The sequence below is a fragment of the Pteronotus mesoamericanus genome, unplaced genomic scaffold (genome assembly GCF_021234165.1).
Source record: "Pteronotus mesoamericanus isolate MK-2021 breed Mesoamerican mustached bat unplaced genomic scaffold, CSHL_Meso_final contig_56, whole genome shotgun sequence".
In the NCBI taxonomy this organism is placed as follows: Eukaryota; Metazoa; Chordata; class Mammalia; order Chiroptera; family Mormoopidae; genus Pteronotus; species Pteronotus mesoamericanus.
Window position 1 is genome coordinate 10,414,755 of NW_026555201.1, and position 14,178 is coordinate 10,428,932.

At 39.0% G+C, this 14,178-nt stretch overlaps 1 protein-coding gene across 1 annotated transcript in view; it reads right to left on the reverse strand.

The window, feature by feature from the left end:
- Nucleotides 1–12,985, reverse strand: part of CPM (carboxypeptidase M) — a 79,577-nt gene extending 66,592 nt beyond the window's left edge. The window contains exons 1-2 of the mRNA XM_054580083.1: nucleotides 12,958–12,985; nucleotides 12,464–12,626 (exon numbers count right to left, since the gene is read on the reverse strand). Coding sequence (XP_054436058.1) covers nucleotides 12,464–12,623 — 160 coding nt within the window. The 5' untranslated portion in view covers nucleotides 12,624–12,626; nucleotides 12,958–12,985. The remainder of the gene's footprint in view (nucleotides 1–12,463; nucleotides 12,627–12,957) is intronic.
- Between the last annotated feature and the right edge of the window lie 1,193 nt (nucleotides 12,986–14,178).

The following is a 14,178-nucleotide window of genomic DNA, read 5'->3' on the forward strand; positions in this document are numbered from 1 at the left end:
GGGTGAAGAGGTGAGGGGATTCAGAAGTCCAAATAGGTAGTTACAGAATAGCCATGGGGATGTAAAATACAGTATAGGACATGGAGTAGCCAACAGACTTATACACATGAACAATGTGTATAAGGTGAAGGTAAGGGTATGGACCTGAACAATGAGGGGTGATGGTCTGAGAGAGTGGGGGGTGCTGGGTGGAGGGTGGCAAAGGGGAAAAATTGGGACAACTGTAATAGCATAATCAATAAAACTTAATTAAAATAATGAAAGAAGTTAGTGGTTGGACTTTACTGAGTTGCCAACAATGGCATGGGAGTGAAAAAGGGACTAAAAATTAAAGCTAAGATACCTTCAGCACCCCATCTAACCGTGTATTTCTAAAACATGTGCATTTCTGAACCACTCACAGCAAGAATAATTAAACATGTTGGCTGCCTTCACCTTAAATCTATACAACATTGCTGAGTATGGAGAGAAAAAAGACCTTAAAATTGAGGGGTTTCAAATCTCTGTTTAACTTTTTTGGGGGAAAGCCTTCATCACGTGTTCCATTTCTCTATTTTTACATTCTCTAAATAGACACTTCAATTATTCTTGTGCTGTTGAGATAAAACCAGGGATATTTACTTAAACTCTTCTTAATGGAGGGGTGTGTGTGTATCCTGTATTTACCCTCTCTTCTTTTGATGCATGTTGGGTAGGTTTGGTGGGGCTGAGGGGTGGGGGAAGAACAGCGTTAGGCTTGTCAGCGAATAACTCATTGTCCTCTTTACCTCCTGAAACACACTAACTTCCCCGCTGCCTCCTCCACACCAGGAATTTATCTGGAGCTGTGGCAGAATGAGGTCCTCAAATTATGCCTCTCCAAGTTATCACATTACTTACCGTAAAATAATTTTAGCCAAAAAATGTTTACATTGCAAAAAAAATCCATTTCCCTGAAAGACTAAAGTACTTACTATACAATATGTGTAATTTCATAGTTATCACATAAAGTTACATAGAGTATATGTAATTATAGAAAAGTATATATAAAAATATACATCCTATATACTTATACCAAATAATAACATACTACACTGTATGAAAGTATATTTACATTCATGTTTCATTTACTGCACATGGAAAGACTCTTCAGCTTTCACCCTTAGATTGTCACATTTGAGCATGTATTGGCCTAGGAGACAGGATGAACGGAGCCTGGTCCCTTCTCTGCAGGTGCAGCGTAGCTAGAGCTACTCGGGGAGAGGAATGCGGGATTCTAACTCCGCCCAGGAGACTAGAAAACAGCTTCCAGTTTTTACTGGTACCATTTTCAACTAAGCCTCAGTGAACTGAATAAATATCCAATGGTCTGTCACATCCACACCTGCTCTAAAAACATAACATTGTGCTACATTTTACCTGCTCTATTCATAATATACCTGTGTGCTTTGTCAGAAAGGAGTCTTGGTTATGCATTTGGGTACTGTCAGTTCACGTGACTTCAGTTGTGCCGTAAGTGTAGCCCTAGTGCCCTCAGAGAGATTCCTGTCAGAAAAATTTAAAAAACTGGGAAAGCATCTAATTGAAAGTCCTTAATTTAAACAAATAGAAGAATTACTTATATAGTTGGTTTCTTCTAGTGAACTTTGTAATAGGGTAAACCCTTCAAATACATAAGCACTATTGTTAATGCATTTATACCCCACCAAAAAGGCTGTTATCTTCAGCTCTGGGTAAGTTCATGATAAGTCTCTGGGGCCAGTTTGAAGGCAACTTGTTTGAAGTTGGCTGCAGTTTTCCTGATGCAGTGAAGACTAAGCCCTCGGGTTTGAAGTTATGTATGTGAGAGGTCACAGACTCGAAAATTTGTACTTTAATTTAAACATCTGACATGCAGAGATGAGAAACATTTTTAATGTGCATCTCATGTCTGTTTTATTTTAACACATACTCAAATTAGGACTTAACAAACCTCTCAGCAAACTGCTATACCATATATTACATTACACTAAACTGTGAAGAGATTAGAAAGAGTTCCAATTATTTTAAATCATTAGATAGGAAGATTTGATTTAACTCCCTTCCCCTAACCCAAATGGACATTAGTATTTAATATTTCTTTTTAATTTTAAAATTTAAAAAAATCTTTAGGTCTTTATTAACACAATAACAGGTGAGCATATATTAGTTCCATTACTACTTAGGTTTAAGATTCTTTTTATACTTTGTTGCTCTGTACTCTAAGAGAAAGGGAAATTCTAAATATACAAACAGAGTTAATGGCAGTTATCACCTCTCAACTCTAGATAACGGCTGTCATCACAGTGTTACCTCCAGACACACACATATTCGTTGATTAAGAACAGAAACCAAACACCTTTTCTGATGCTGCTGCCTAAATCTGGAGGGGGTCTCTATTAGCTCTCTGTGTCTGTGATTATATAAACTAACAGTTCCTTACCCTATCAGTCTATGACTCTTTTTTCATGTTAAATATTTTGCAACTCTCCCTTTTCCATGCTGGCATTAAATTCATAGAAAATATAACATTAAGTACCTAATTTAAAAAAGATCAATTTACTGTTTACACTGTATATAAAGAAGAAATAAAAGGAAAGCAACTTATAATAAAATGTAGTATCAGAATAAAAATTTGGGCACAGTGCACTAAGAGACATAATAAAAAAGTCAGGTGCTTATCTACAATATAGCCCTCCCTCTATATCCGTCGGGGATTGGTTCTAGGACCCGCATGGATACCAAAATCCAAGGATTCTCAAGTCCCTTATATAAAATGCTGTAATATTTGCATGTAACTTATGCACATTCTCCTGAATACTTTAAATCATATCTAGATCACTTATAATATTTAATACAATAATGTAAATACTATGTAAATAGTTGCTTTAAGTATTTTTTAAGGACTAATGACAAGAAAACAGAAGTCTGTATGTGTTCAGTACAGATGCAACCATGGTAGACCTAACTATATCGTATATATCAGCAACAATGTAACTTTTCAGAACTGTTTTTGATATACAGTCGGTTGAATCCAGCAAGGCAGAAGAACCTGCAGATATAGGAGGCTGACTGTTCTTGAGCATCACGGTGACCACATCGGTTATAAATGCAGACTAATTCAGTTGTGTGCTCATGGGTGTGAGGATTTTATGAATGTGAAACATCTCTCAATCAAGTTTGGAGAAAAACAAAATCAAATTTTACTCATTTTATCTGTAGTTACATCCCTGGAAAGTTCAGTATATAATAAAATTGTAGGGGCAAGTATTTTGTGTATGTCCATAAAACAGAGTTTGGTTTTCGGCTCAGATCATTCTAAGCTGGTCTTTCTCCTGTGGAAGGCATCAGAAAGTGTAGGGGGCAATTTTTCACTATGGGTGACTATTCTGTGCATTGCCAACAAGATTAGGAGAATGTACTAGGAGTGACCGCCCCCCGCCCCTAAGACTTCTATGGCCTAAACCTCCCCTCAATTTCCAAAATTCCCTCTAGGGGGGGCTACTGCTCTTAATGAAAACCACCGTTTTCAAAAGATGCAGTTTGGTGAATGGGTGGTGTCCTGTAAGTCTCCTAAGTGCGTAAATCAGAATCTCTGCCTTCTTCTGTCTCATAATCCAAGACTTTTGCAAGTAGAAAAAAAATTAAGGTTACACCAAAAAATGGAATTCAAACTGCTTTGGATAAAACTGTGAATACTGAAAAGGGTTCAGGAAATTCCACGGATCATGCACATTAAAAAACAACAACAAAATCCATAAACATTTAATATGCATGGGTGATAGAGGATGCTTGTCGACTTTTTCAGAATCACGGGGGTTAGGGGGAAAAGCTGTAGGAGTGGAGGGTAGGTGACAAGAACAGAGAAAAAGATAACTGGAGAAAATTTTCTCTACAGAAAGAAGGTTTAAGGGTTTATTTACTATTTGGCACAAGACTGGTTCCAGTACCTCTTTGTCATTTACAAACTATGGACAATTCATTTAATCTCAATTCTTTCCATGCAAATGCGGGGATAATAATGGTATTTCATACCATCATTAAAATGATTAAGTGAAATATACATGTAAAGTGCTAGACAAATAGTAAAATTCACTTGATATTGGCTGTCATTACTATTTTTTTTAAGTTTGCTTGCACCTAGAGTATTTCTGTTTAGATACATCTGAGATTTGGAATAAAAATTGTTACTAGATATAAGAAGTAGAGTGGTGGGGGGTAGGCAGAGACAAATGTATTTGAAAAAATAAATTAAAATTAAATTTAAAAAAAGTAGAGTAAAATTTTGTGTTACTTTTAGGATATTCTCTGTCTCAATTCTCTCTTTTAAATTATACTACAAACGGGATAAATCTAAGTCATTTCCTTATAAGAAAACAACAAATAAAAGCCGTGTCTTTAGAAAACCCCGAATGGTTATAAAACAAGGCTGGTATCTATAAGATGTTTCAGAAAAAAACTTTGCATTTCAACTTAAGAAGGGGAAAGTCTTGCTTAATCAGTATAACTTGAAATCATAAGCATGTGTATTATAGCTGAAATTTCTAGATGTTAGTGGTTTTCTTGATATTTAGTCCTTAATAAGTCCCCCTCTTTTACATCACAAAGAGCATTTTATACAGGATCTTAAGCAAACTGGCTTCATGACAATATTTGAGAAATAAACAGTGTGACAGAAAACTAAATATTGTTGCAAAATTTTTTTTAGGCAAACATTTATTTTTATTTGCAAGTGCAGTTTCTGCCAATAGTGCTCACAAAAACTTAAGCTACTGTAGCTTTTGGTAAACTCAGCAAATAGCTTAAAAAATATCGAGTGATGCAAAATTTAATATACAATGTTTGTGGATTTTTTTTCCTTGAGGACCAATCACCAGCCAAAATCTACACAGTCAAGGGCAATAAACAATGAGAGATCTGTATAAGCGAACACAGTCCACACCTCGTTGGGGCAGGAACCTAAGCCAAATCTAGGGAGACTTTTTAGCATCTGAAATTGTATAAAGACTCCTGGCAGAGGAATTAAATCAATATCTGTTGAATGAATATATGAAGGTGAAAGTTCTTGGCAGGGGAAAAAACATGAAATAAATTTTCCTTTATGTGTTAAATAAAATGAAAAATTGATAGTGCATGAATCTTTCATCATCATCACCTCAACATAACATCTATCCTCTTAGCAAAATTTTAAGCATACAATACAGTATTATCTATAGGCACTATGCTGTACAGTAGATCTCTAAGACATATTCATCTTATACAATGAAAACTTTGTACTCTTTGACAAATACTCCAGTAATCTTTCAAACCACTAATGCCAGTATTGATTTATGAGTAGTATAAGATTTGGAAGACTTGTTTTTATTTTAGCATACATTCTCATGAGATTATAAGCCAATACAATCTTTTTGGAAGGCAATTTGGTCACATGTATGAAATAACATAAAACTGCTTAAGACCCAGTAATTTACATGTATGAAAAAGGACTCCCTAAAGCAGCTAATGTATCCTTAACAGTAGCTCTTATGTAGCACTGATTGTGTGCCAGAAATTATGATAACAACCCAGGGTTACACTGCCTATAACGTAGAGAATCTAGAATTTGAACATGGACACTGTGGTTCCAAAACTCGTGCTCTGACAACTTTTGCTGTCTTAGCTACAAAGCTGTTCACTATGGCACTGATTATGAGAGGGAAAGTTTAGAAGCAAACTAAATGTCCATGATCAGAGTACGGGTTAAATAACAATAGTACACTCATTGATAAGATACAAGGCAAGCATTAAAAATAAAATTTTCTAAATAAAATGTTGGCCTGGACAAACCAGTATTTGGCACATCGTGGGGGGAAGGCACATTTCCTTTGGATGGTGAGATTTAATTTTCTTTCTGGTGCTTTGTTGCATCTTCCAAATTTTCTAAATGAACTTGAATTCTTTTTGTACCTAGAAAAATACTACTAATAAATTTCTCTCTAGATAAACATAGCCCATCAAAATATAATGAAAGTCACATATGTAATTTAAAATGTTCTAGTAATCAAAATCACATTAACAAAGATAAAAAGAAACAGATGAAATTAATTTTAAGTGTTTCTTATTTAACCTATGTATTAAAATATCATTTCAACATGTAATCAATAAAAAATACTAATGGAGAATTTTATTTTTTTTCCTGTTAAATCTTCAAAGCCACTTTAGGACATCTCAGTTTGGTCTAGTCACATTTCAGCCGCTCAATAATCAAGTGGCTAATGGGTAATGTAATATATTGTAATGGACAACACTTCCTTGGCAGAAGCTGTAGTTTCAGATCAAATGTGCCCAAACTGTGAATCTGAAACCCTTCACAAACAACCTCAGTCTCCGTGTAACCATCTACATCTCTATCAGCTGCTTTTTTACTTTACTTTTACTGTTGATACTACTACATATGTCCCCAGTTGTCTGTGTCTGTGGGTTATACATATATGTTCTTTGACTAATCCCCTCACCTTTTTTCATCCAATCCCTCCCTCCCTCACCCCCGATAGTTGTCAGTCTGGTCCATGTATCTATGTCTCTGCTTCTATTTGGTCTGTCAGTTTATTTTGTTCATTAGATTCCACATATAAATGAGATCATATGGTATTTGTCTTTCTCTGACTGGCTTATTTCACTTAGCATAATAATCTCCAGGTCAATTCGAGCAACTTCTTTCAAGAGGAAAGAGATGTGCTTGGGAGATAGGTCAACCTGAGTTTGAATCCTCCCTCTAATGTTTATCAGTTGTGTGATTTTCAGCAAGTTAAATTCTCTGTGCCATAATTGGTCTATTCATTAAATGAGGGTAATACCTACTTTGAGTTGTTGAGACTGAAATAATGTATTAAAACACCTAATTCATGGAAAATATTTGATAACAGAGGTTTGTATTATCTACCCCTTGCCTTTTGCAACCCTCCTTAATTAGATAAAGTAAGGTACTAAGCAAGACATGATTCTTAAAAGAGAGATTGTAGGAATTCTCATTTAAAATGATGCTAGGATTAATTTTTGGGGATGTGAAAAGTTAAGCAGGGAGAATCCACAATAAATACATTTGTATTTTATTTTATTTCTTTAATTATATTTTATTGATTATGCTATTACAGTTGTCCTGGATTTTATCCCCTTTGCCCCTCTATCCAGCACGCCCCATTCCCTCGGGCAATCCCTCCGCCATTGTTCATGTCCATGGGTCATGCATATAAGTTCTTTGGCTACTCCATGTCCTATACTGTACTCTACATCCCCATGGCTATTCTGTAACTACCTATTTGGACTTCTGAATCTCCTCACCTCTTCACCCATTACCCTACAACCCCTCCCATCCAGCAACCATCAAAATGTTCTCTGTATCCATGATTCTGTCTCTATTCTTCTTGTTTGCTTAGTTTGTTTTTTAGATTCAACTTTTCATAGATATGTATTTATTGCCATTTTATTGTTCATAGTTTTAACCATCTTCTTTTTCATAAATAAGTCCCATTAACATTTCATATAATAATGGTTTGGTGATGATGAACAGCTCTAGTTTTTTCTTGCCTGGGAAGCTCTTTATCTGTCCTTTAATTCTAAACAATAGCTTTGCTGGATAGAGCAATGTTGGCTGTAGGTCCCTGCTTTTCACATCTTTGAATGTTTCTTGCCAATCCCTACTAGCCTGCAAAGTTTCTTTTGAGAAATCAGCTGGCAGTCTTATGTGAGCTCCAAAAGAAAAGTCTTATGTGGCAGTCTTTTCTCAGGCAGAAGTTCCTGTAGGTAAGTAACTTCTTTTCTTTTGCTGCTTTTAAGATTCTCTCTTTATCTTTAAACTTTGACATTTTAATTATGATGTGTCTTGGAGTGGGCCTCTGTGCATCCATCTTGTTGGGGACTCTGTGCTTCCTGGACTTACAGGTCTATTTCTTTTACCAAATTAGGGAAGTTTTCTTTCATTTTTTAAAAAATAGATTTCCAATTTCTTGCTCTTTTTCTTCTCCTTTTGGCACCCCTATGATGTGACTGTTGTTCCTCTTGAAGTTGCCTCAGGGGCTGCATATATTATCCTGATTTTTTAAAATTTGTTTTTCTTCTTGTTGTTCTGATGGATTGTTTTGCTTCCATATGTTCCAAATCATTGATTTGATTCTGGGCTTCATCAGCTCTACTATTGTTTCCCTGTAAATTGTTCTTTATTTCACTTAGTATATCCTTTGTTTTTATGCGATCTCTTTTATGCTGTTGAGGTCCTCACTAATTTCCTTGAACATCCTTATAACCAGTGTTTTGAACTCTGCATCTGATAGATTGCTTATCTCCATTTCATTTAGCTCTTTTTCTGGAGTTTTGATCTGTTCTTTCATCTGGGCCATGTTTCTTTGTCTCCTCATTTTGGCAGCCTCCCTGTGTTGTTTCTATGTATTAGATAGAGCTGCTTCAACTCCATGTCTTGGTAATGTGGTCTAACATAGTAGGTGTCCTGTAAAATTCAGTACCACAGCCTCCTCTATCACCCAAACTGGGTGCTTGAGGTGCACTCTTTGTGATACACCCTCCTTTTGTAGTTGAGGCTTGATTGCTGTTGTCAGGTCAATGGGAGGCATTTACCAGGCCAGTCAGCTGCAAGGACTGAGACCATTGACCACCAACTTCCATCCTCTGTGGAGGATCAGCTGTGCAGGGGCAGGGTGCTGGTGCTCTGATATGGTCTGTAGCTGTCCCCTGGTTGCTCAGGCTTTGAGATTTCCCAAGTGGTGCAGGCCAAGGTCAGCCACCACCTGTGATTTGCCTGGGACCACCCTTCCTGAGCTATAAAGCAGTCTGAGATGGCTGCTACTTGTGCTGGGCTTGGAGATTCCTAAGCAAAGCCAAGCTGTGAATCTATGCTGGCTGCTGCTAGTGCCAGGCCTAGGGCCACTTAGCAAGGGGCACAGGGACTGAGCGCTCACTGACGCTGGCTGTTGCATGTTTGAGAGGATTTAGGAAGTTGTGAAGTATGAGCCAAGACCAGCCATTCATATGGAAAAGCAGCCAGGATGGGCCTATAAGTTGGGTGGGACGGAGTCTCTGGGGATCTTCAGAGCAGGGCAGTGTTACCCAGGTTGATGGAGTCTCAGATATGGCACTAGCCTGCAGGCTTCATGGCTCTGTTGGGGGGAGGATGCAGAAAAGGGATAATAGCCTCTGCTCGTCTTGATGCCAGACACTTCACTTCCTCCCTGTATGCCACTGGTACCTTTCAAGGTGCTACCCTGGTGCTGGAGCTCAGAGGGAGTGAATCTGAGTAAGTGAGTCCTTATGTGGCTGCTTTAAGAGAAACCACTTAGAACTCTAGCAGTTTCTTCCATTGACTCTATCCCCGCTGGTTTTTGCAGCTAGAAGTTTTGGGGATTCATCATTCTGGCACTGGAACTCTGGGCTGAGGGGGCCTGGTGTGGGGCTGGGACTCCTCACTCCCAAGATATCCCTCCCAAATTTTTATCCACCACTGGTGGATTCATCATCTGCGCCCCTCCCAGCAATACATTTGTATTTTAAAGCAGACTACTAATGGTAGAGAGCAAATGACACACATCTTTGCTTCACAAGGCATTCACTCAGCAAATATTCAATCCATCTAACATATAAATTACTGAATATGTTCCAGGCATCCTGCTACATAAAGGTTAAAATTTCAAAAAGGGGAGAAAGGGGGATAAGCTTCTTTAACTGAACAGCAGAGGGATCCAATGAACATTGTACTTTTACTGATTTTTCTCTACTCAGTTGTCAGGTTTTTTGTTTTGTTTTGTTTGTTTGAGTTGCTTCTTTTGTTTCATGTAGATTTTCTTTACTATGTTATTAGGTAGTGGGGTTTCTCCAAAAGATTCAACTGAAATATGGTCAGTCTGCCAGTCTACTGTGTCTGGAACCTAGGTGAAAGGTATACATGTACTCAACTTTTCTCTGGGTTTGAAACACGTTCAATAAAAAACTGAAAAAAAAATTGAATATAATAGAAGGTACTTATCATGACATGTGTTGATGGTTTTATAGGATCACTATTTGTAAAAAAGTTATCAGAAACTATACAGATGCCTCAGTGAAGTGAATGACTAAGAAAATTCAGATAATCAAGAGGATAAAATACTATATAGCAACTAATTCACATCTGTAGACTGTCAATTCATGGAAATATATGATAAAATAATGAGAATTGGAGAAAAAAAAGTAGAATGGAATCCATTATCACAACAATGAAAATATATGAAATACTCATTTACAAAAATTTGAAAATGTATTTGGCAAGGTAGGTATATTACTTTCCCTTCTGGGTAAGTTACCCATATTCATAACAAAAATAAAAGTAAATATCATGTATGATAAATCCTATTTGCGAAGCAAACTTATACTAGAGCAGCTATTTTTAACTTTTTTTTAATCTCATGGCACACAGAAACTACTAAAATTCTGCGGCACACCAAAAAATGTTATTTTTTTTGCCAATCTGACCAAAAAAAATAGGTATAATTTTGATTCATTCACACCAATGGCTATTGTTATGTTGGTCTGTTGTCACTTTTTTTTTTTTTTTTTTAATTTGACAACAAGGGAAAAGAGATCAGCGCTCCTGCACTAGAGGGCAGGTTGGCCAGGAAAAATTGCCTGTCTAGTGAAGAGCGCCAACAAAGGAGCACTGTCTTTCAATGCTCATGCTAATAATATGCAGAAATAGTGGCAACTGACTCCCAGCTGCAAGGGTGTAGTTTACCCTACCACCAGGAACCTAATAGCAGATTTGGGATTTTTCTTAATCTGAGTAATTATTCAGAACATAATCAGCGCAAACATTTGAACACTAGTGTTATGTTATTTTTACATGGTAACTCCTCAGTCTTTTAACCACAGGAGTGCATACAAAGTAGAAAAAAATTAAGCCTGCTAGTCTGTGGTCTGATATCACGCAGGATAGATCAAAATAGCTGGTTCACATTAAAGGAGTCCCCAGCTTTCTTTCACAAGCACTTTGTGCTTACAGAAAGAAAAACTTGCCAAATCTAGTACTTTATTTAGTACTTAAAATGAACAACATCCTCCTCATTTTGTGGTTTAAACGATGACTGAACAATAACTCAAGCTAGTTGTGTTCTATATTTCCTTTATTAATATAATTAGCATTCTTAGATCTTTTAAAATTGCTCCTCTCTAACCTCAGGGGGAAGTGATTTCAAAAGGCTGAATACATATGCTGATTCAAGGTATGATTTCTCATACATCCAACCTCTATAATTTTAGATTATAGAGCAATGCAGAGTAATTCTGGCACCAGCTCTTTGGCGATGTTATTTAAAAACAAAGGTACCATTATACAGGTAAGCCCAGGATTTTTATTTTGCATTGCACACAAGTAAATGTATGTAATGCCTCTTCTTTAATATAAAAAGCTTTGTGAGGAAAGAGGAAGAATATGGTAATTCAGAGACTCCCAATGGGCTGAAAAGCTAAGAGCTAAAATCCATGTAGGGTTTGAAGTTTTAAAAAGTTGAGATCCAAACTCCATAAACTTGAGAAAACTTTTGATTTAAGCACTAAGATTTCCAGTAATCTCTTTGCAGGTACCAATGCAGTTAAAAAGGATTAAGAAGTAATATCTGGTAGAAGAGTTTGCCTTGCCCCAATGTCCAAGCCTTGAAGTAGTGATCTGGGTGCCAACCCAGGTTATAAAACTTACCATCGGGGTGATCTTGGGCAAAATACTTAATATCTTTATAATTCAACATCCCCATCTATAAAAATGATAACTCCTTAATATAAAGTTGTATATTTATACTTCATATAGTTTCTAAATTAAATCAATAAAGCAATGAAAAATCCAGAAGTAGTACCAATTACTCTTAATGTATATTTATTATCCAGCAATTGTCTTACTCAAATGGATGATTTTAAAAACAGCCTTTAACAGTATCAGAGCCATATAGTTTTGCTTAACTTTAAGCATTTCGGCTAATTATACATGACAAGGAAATCTCATCAACAGAACTGCACTATTTTAGTTCAAAAGAGACCTTTAGACGTGATATTAACAAACAGTCCGAATCATATTTTAAAAAGTCAACAAAAAGGGAAACCTGAGATGGATAAACGGACTGACTTCTCTGGCAGAGGCTTATCTAGAAAAATAACTAAAATACACATTCCAGGCAACCGATGTTTGCAAGACCCAAAAAGACAGAGCGCCGTTCACTCCTAGGACTCAATGACATCGAATGACAGCAGAAGCATTTAGTAAAACTCAGGTCATCCTGTTACTACTCCCCTGACAAAATAAAGCAACACAATACACAAAAAGCAGAAAACAACCGCCAAGGCATTGATGTACCCGCTTGGCGCTCCTCTGAGTAGCTTCATAGAGAGGGGACACGAAGCTAAGGCATATTTAATGAATGAAAGCAAGGTTTGGAAAAGTGCGCAAGACGGACCCTACCTTTCACAGATTTCCCAATACTGTGTAAGTGAGTGATAGAACTGTAGTTTTGGGCAACCTTCTTCAAAAACTCTTCCATCTCTTCCTGGTGGTGGTAGCTGAAATCCAGCGCAGCTACCAAAGGCAGCAGCAGCCCTAGCCAAAGGCAGGCGAAGTCCATGTTCTAGAGATGAATAAAAATGATAATAAAGCTGAGACCAGACAAGGGACTGGGGGGTGGGAGTAGCGGGCGGGGGGGTAGTATGGGCGTTACTAGATCCGGCACTGCCACTCTAGTGTCAGATATCCTGACACTATCGTTTCCTGCTTCCTAAGGAGGTGAAAGTTGGAAGCAACACCTTCGGGAGTTAGGGCAACCGGAACATGGGCAGCGTGGGATACCCTCCATCTCACCGCCCCCCGCCGCCCCTTCCTTCCCTCCCCGAGTCCCCGCTGCGAGTCGCTGCCCGGCAGCTGCGGCAGTGGCACCCGGCCGCGCGCGCCCTCAACCTCACCCCGGCACAAGCGCGCACCTTCACCCGCCCGCGGCCGCCAGCCCGGGCCAGTCATTATAGCTCGGCTAGGGGGCGGGCACTCCCAGGACCCGCTCCCGTGTCCTGACTGACGTCCCTCCTGCCCATTCAGGCGCCGTGGGGCTCCTCCTGGGCGGAGCCCGGACGCGTGGGCCAGGACGCCTCTGCCTTCGCACCTGGACGACCCGGCGCTCCTGCCGCCATGGGTTGCAGGGGCGCGCTGGGCTGTGCGGATGGGCAGCCGCTTTAGTCTTTGTTGGTTTGAAGTGTGTCCCCCGCTCTGTCACAATTCCAGTCGCTGATGGGGTCGTGGGCGCGCTGCCGAGGGTGTCTGGCTGCTGCAAATTTGGAAATAATAAAAGGTCGGCGGATTTCCCACGCTGGGCGTTGCGGGCCGGCGCGCCTCCGGCTCACCTGGCGCCCCAGGAAGAGCAGCGCGAGGTCGGGGTGCCGAGTGTCCGGCACCGGCTCTTAGGGGGGTCTGTCTCTGCGGCCGGAGTCGCTGGGACCGCGCCCCCAGCCGCGCCAGGCTCCTCAGCCCTGTTCTGAAGTCGCGTGGGATTTCAGAAAGAAGAATGCATATGTGTAAAAGTTTTAAATGCTGTCAAATGGGGGTCCAGGACAATTTCCAACAAATGCATGTGGTGTAGGAGATTTGAGTAATCAGTTAAATTTAAAACTGGAAATCACGTATTAGAGAGCAGAGTCACTATTTGTAAATCCAGCGCTCCCTCCACTAATCCTTCCTCGGTCAGTTTCCGTTCTCTCTTCCTAAAATGCTTCTTTCTGGACAGGTTGGGTGGTCTGTGTTTACACCGGGGAGAAAAAGGACTTCATCAAAACCTGAGGCAGTTTGTGGTACGGGCAGAGACCTCATACACCTGCCACGCATTACCTGTCAGGGTAACAAGGGACTCGTGCCAAGGTACTACGATTATAAAAAGTTTGAAAATCACTGACTTGCAGTAACATCCCTCTTCAACAGATTAAAAATTGTGGTGCCGGGGGCCCACTCCAAATGAATTGAACGAGATTTCTCTCATCGAGGCCCAGGAAAAATATTGTTTTTAAAGTGCCTTAAGTGAATTGAATGTGCCTTCCAGAGTTTGCACGCCCCTTTTTGTGGCAGATAGATACTATTATAGAATTGAGCTCTTAGGTATCCCAGGCAGCAGAGCACAGAGGTCTAAGAACTAAGGCTAC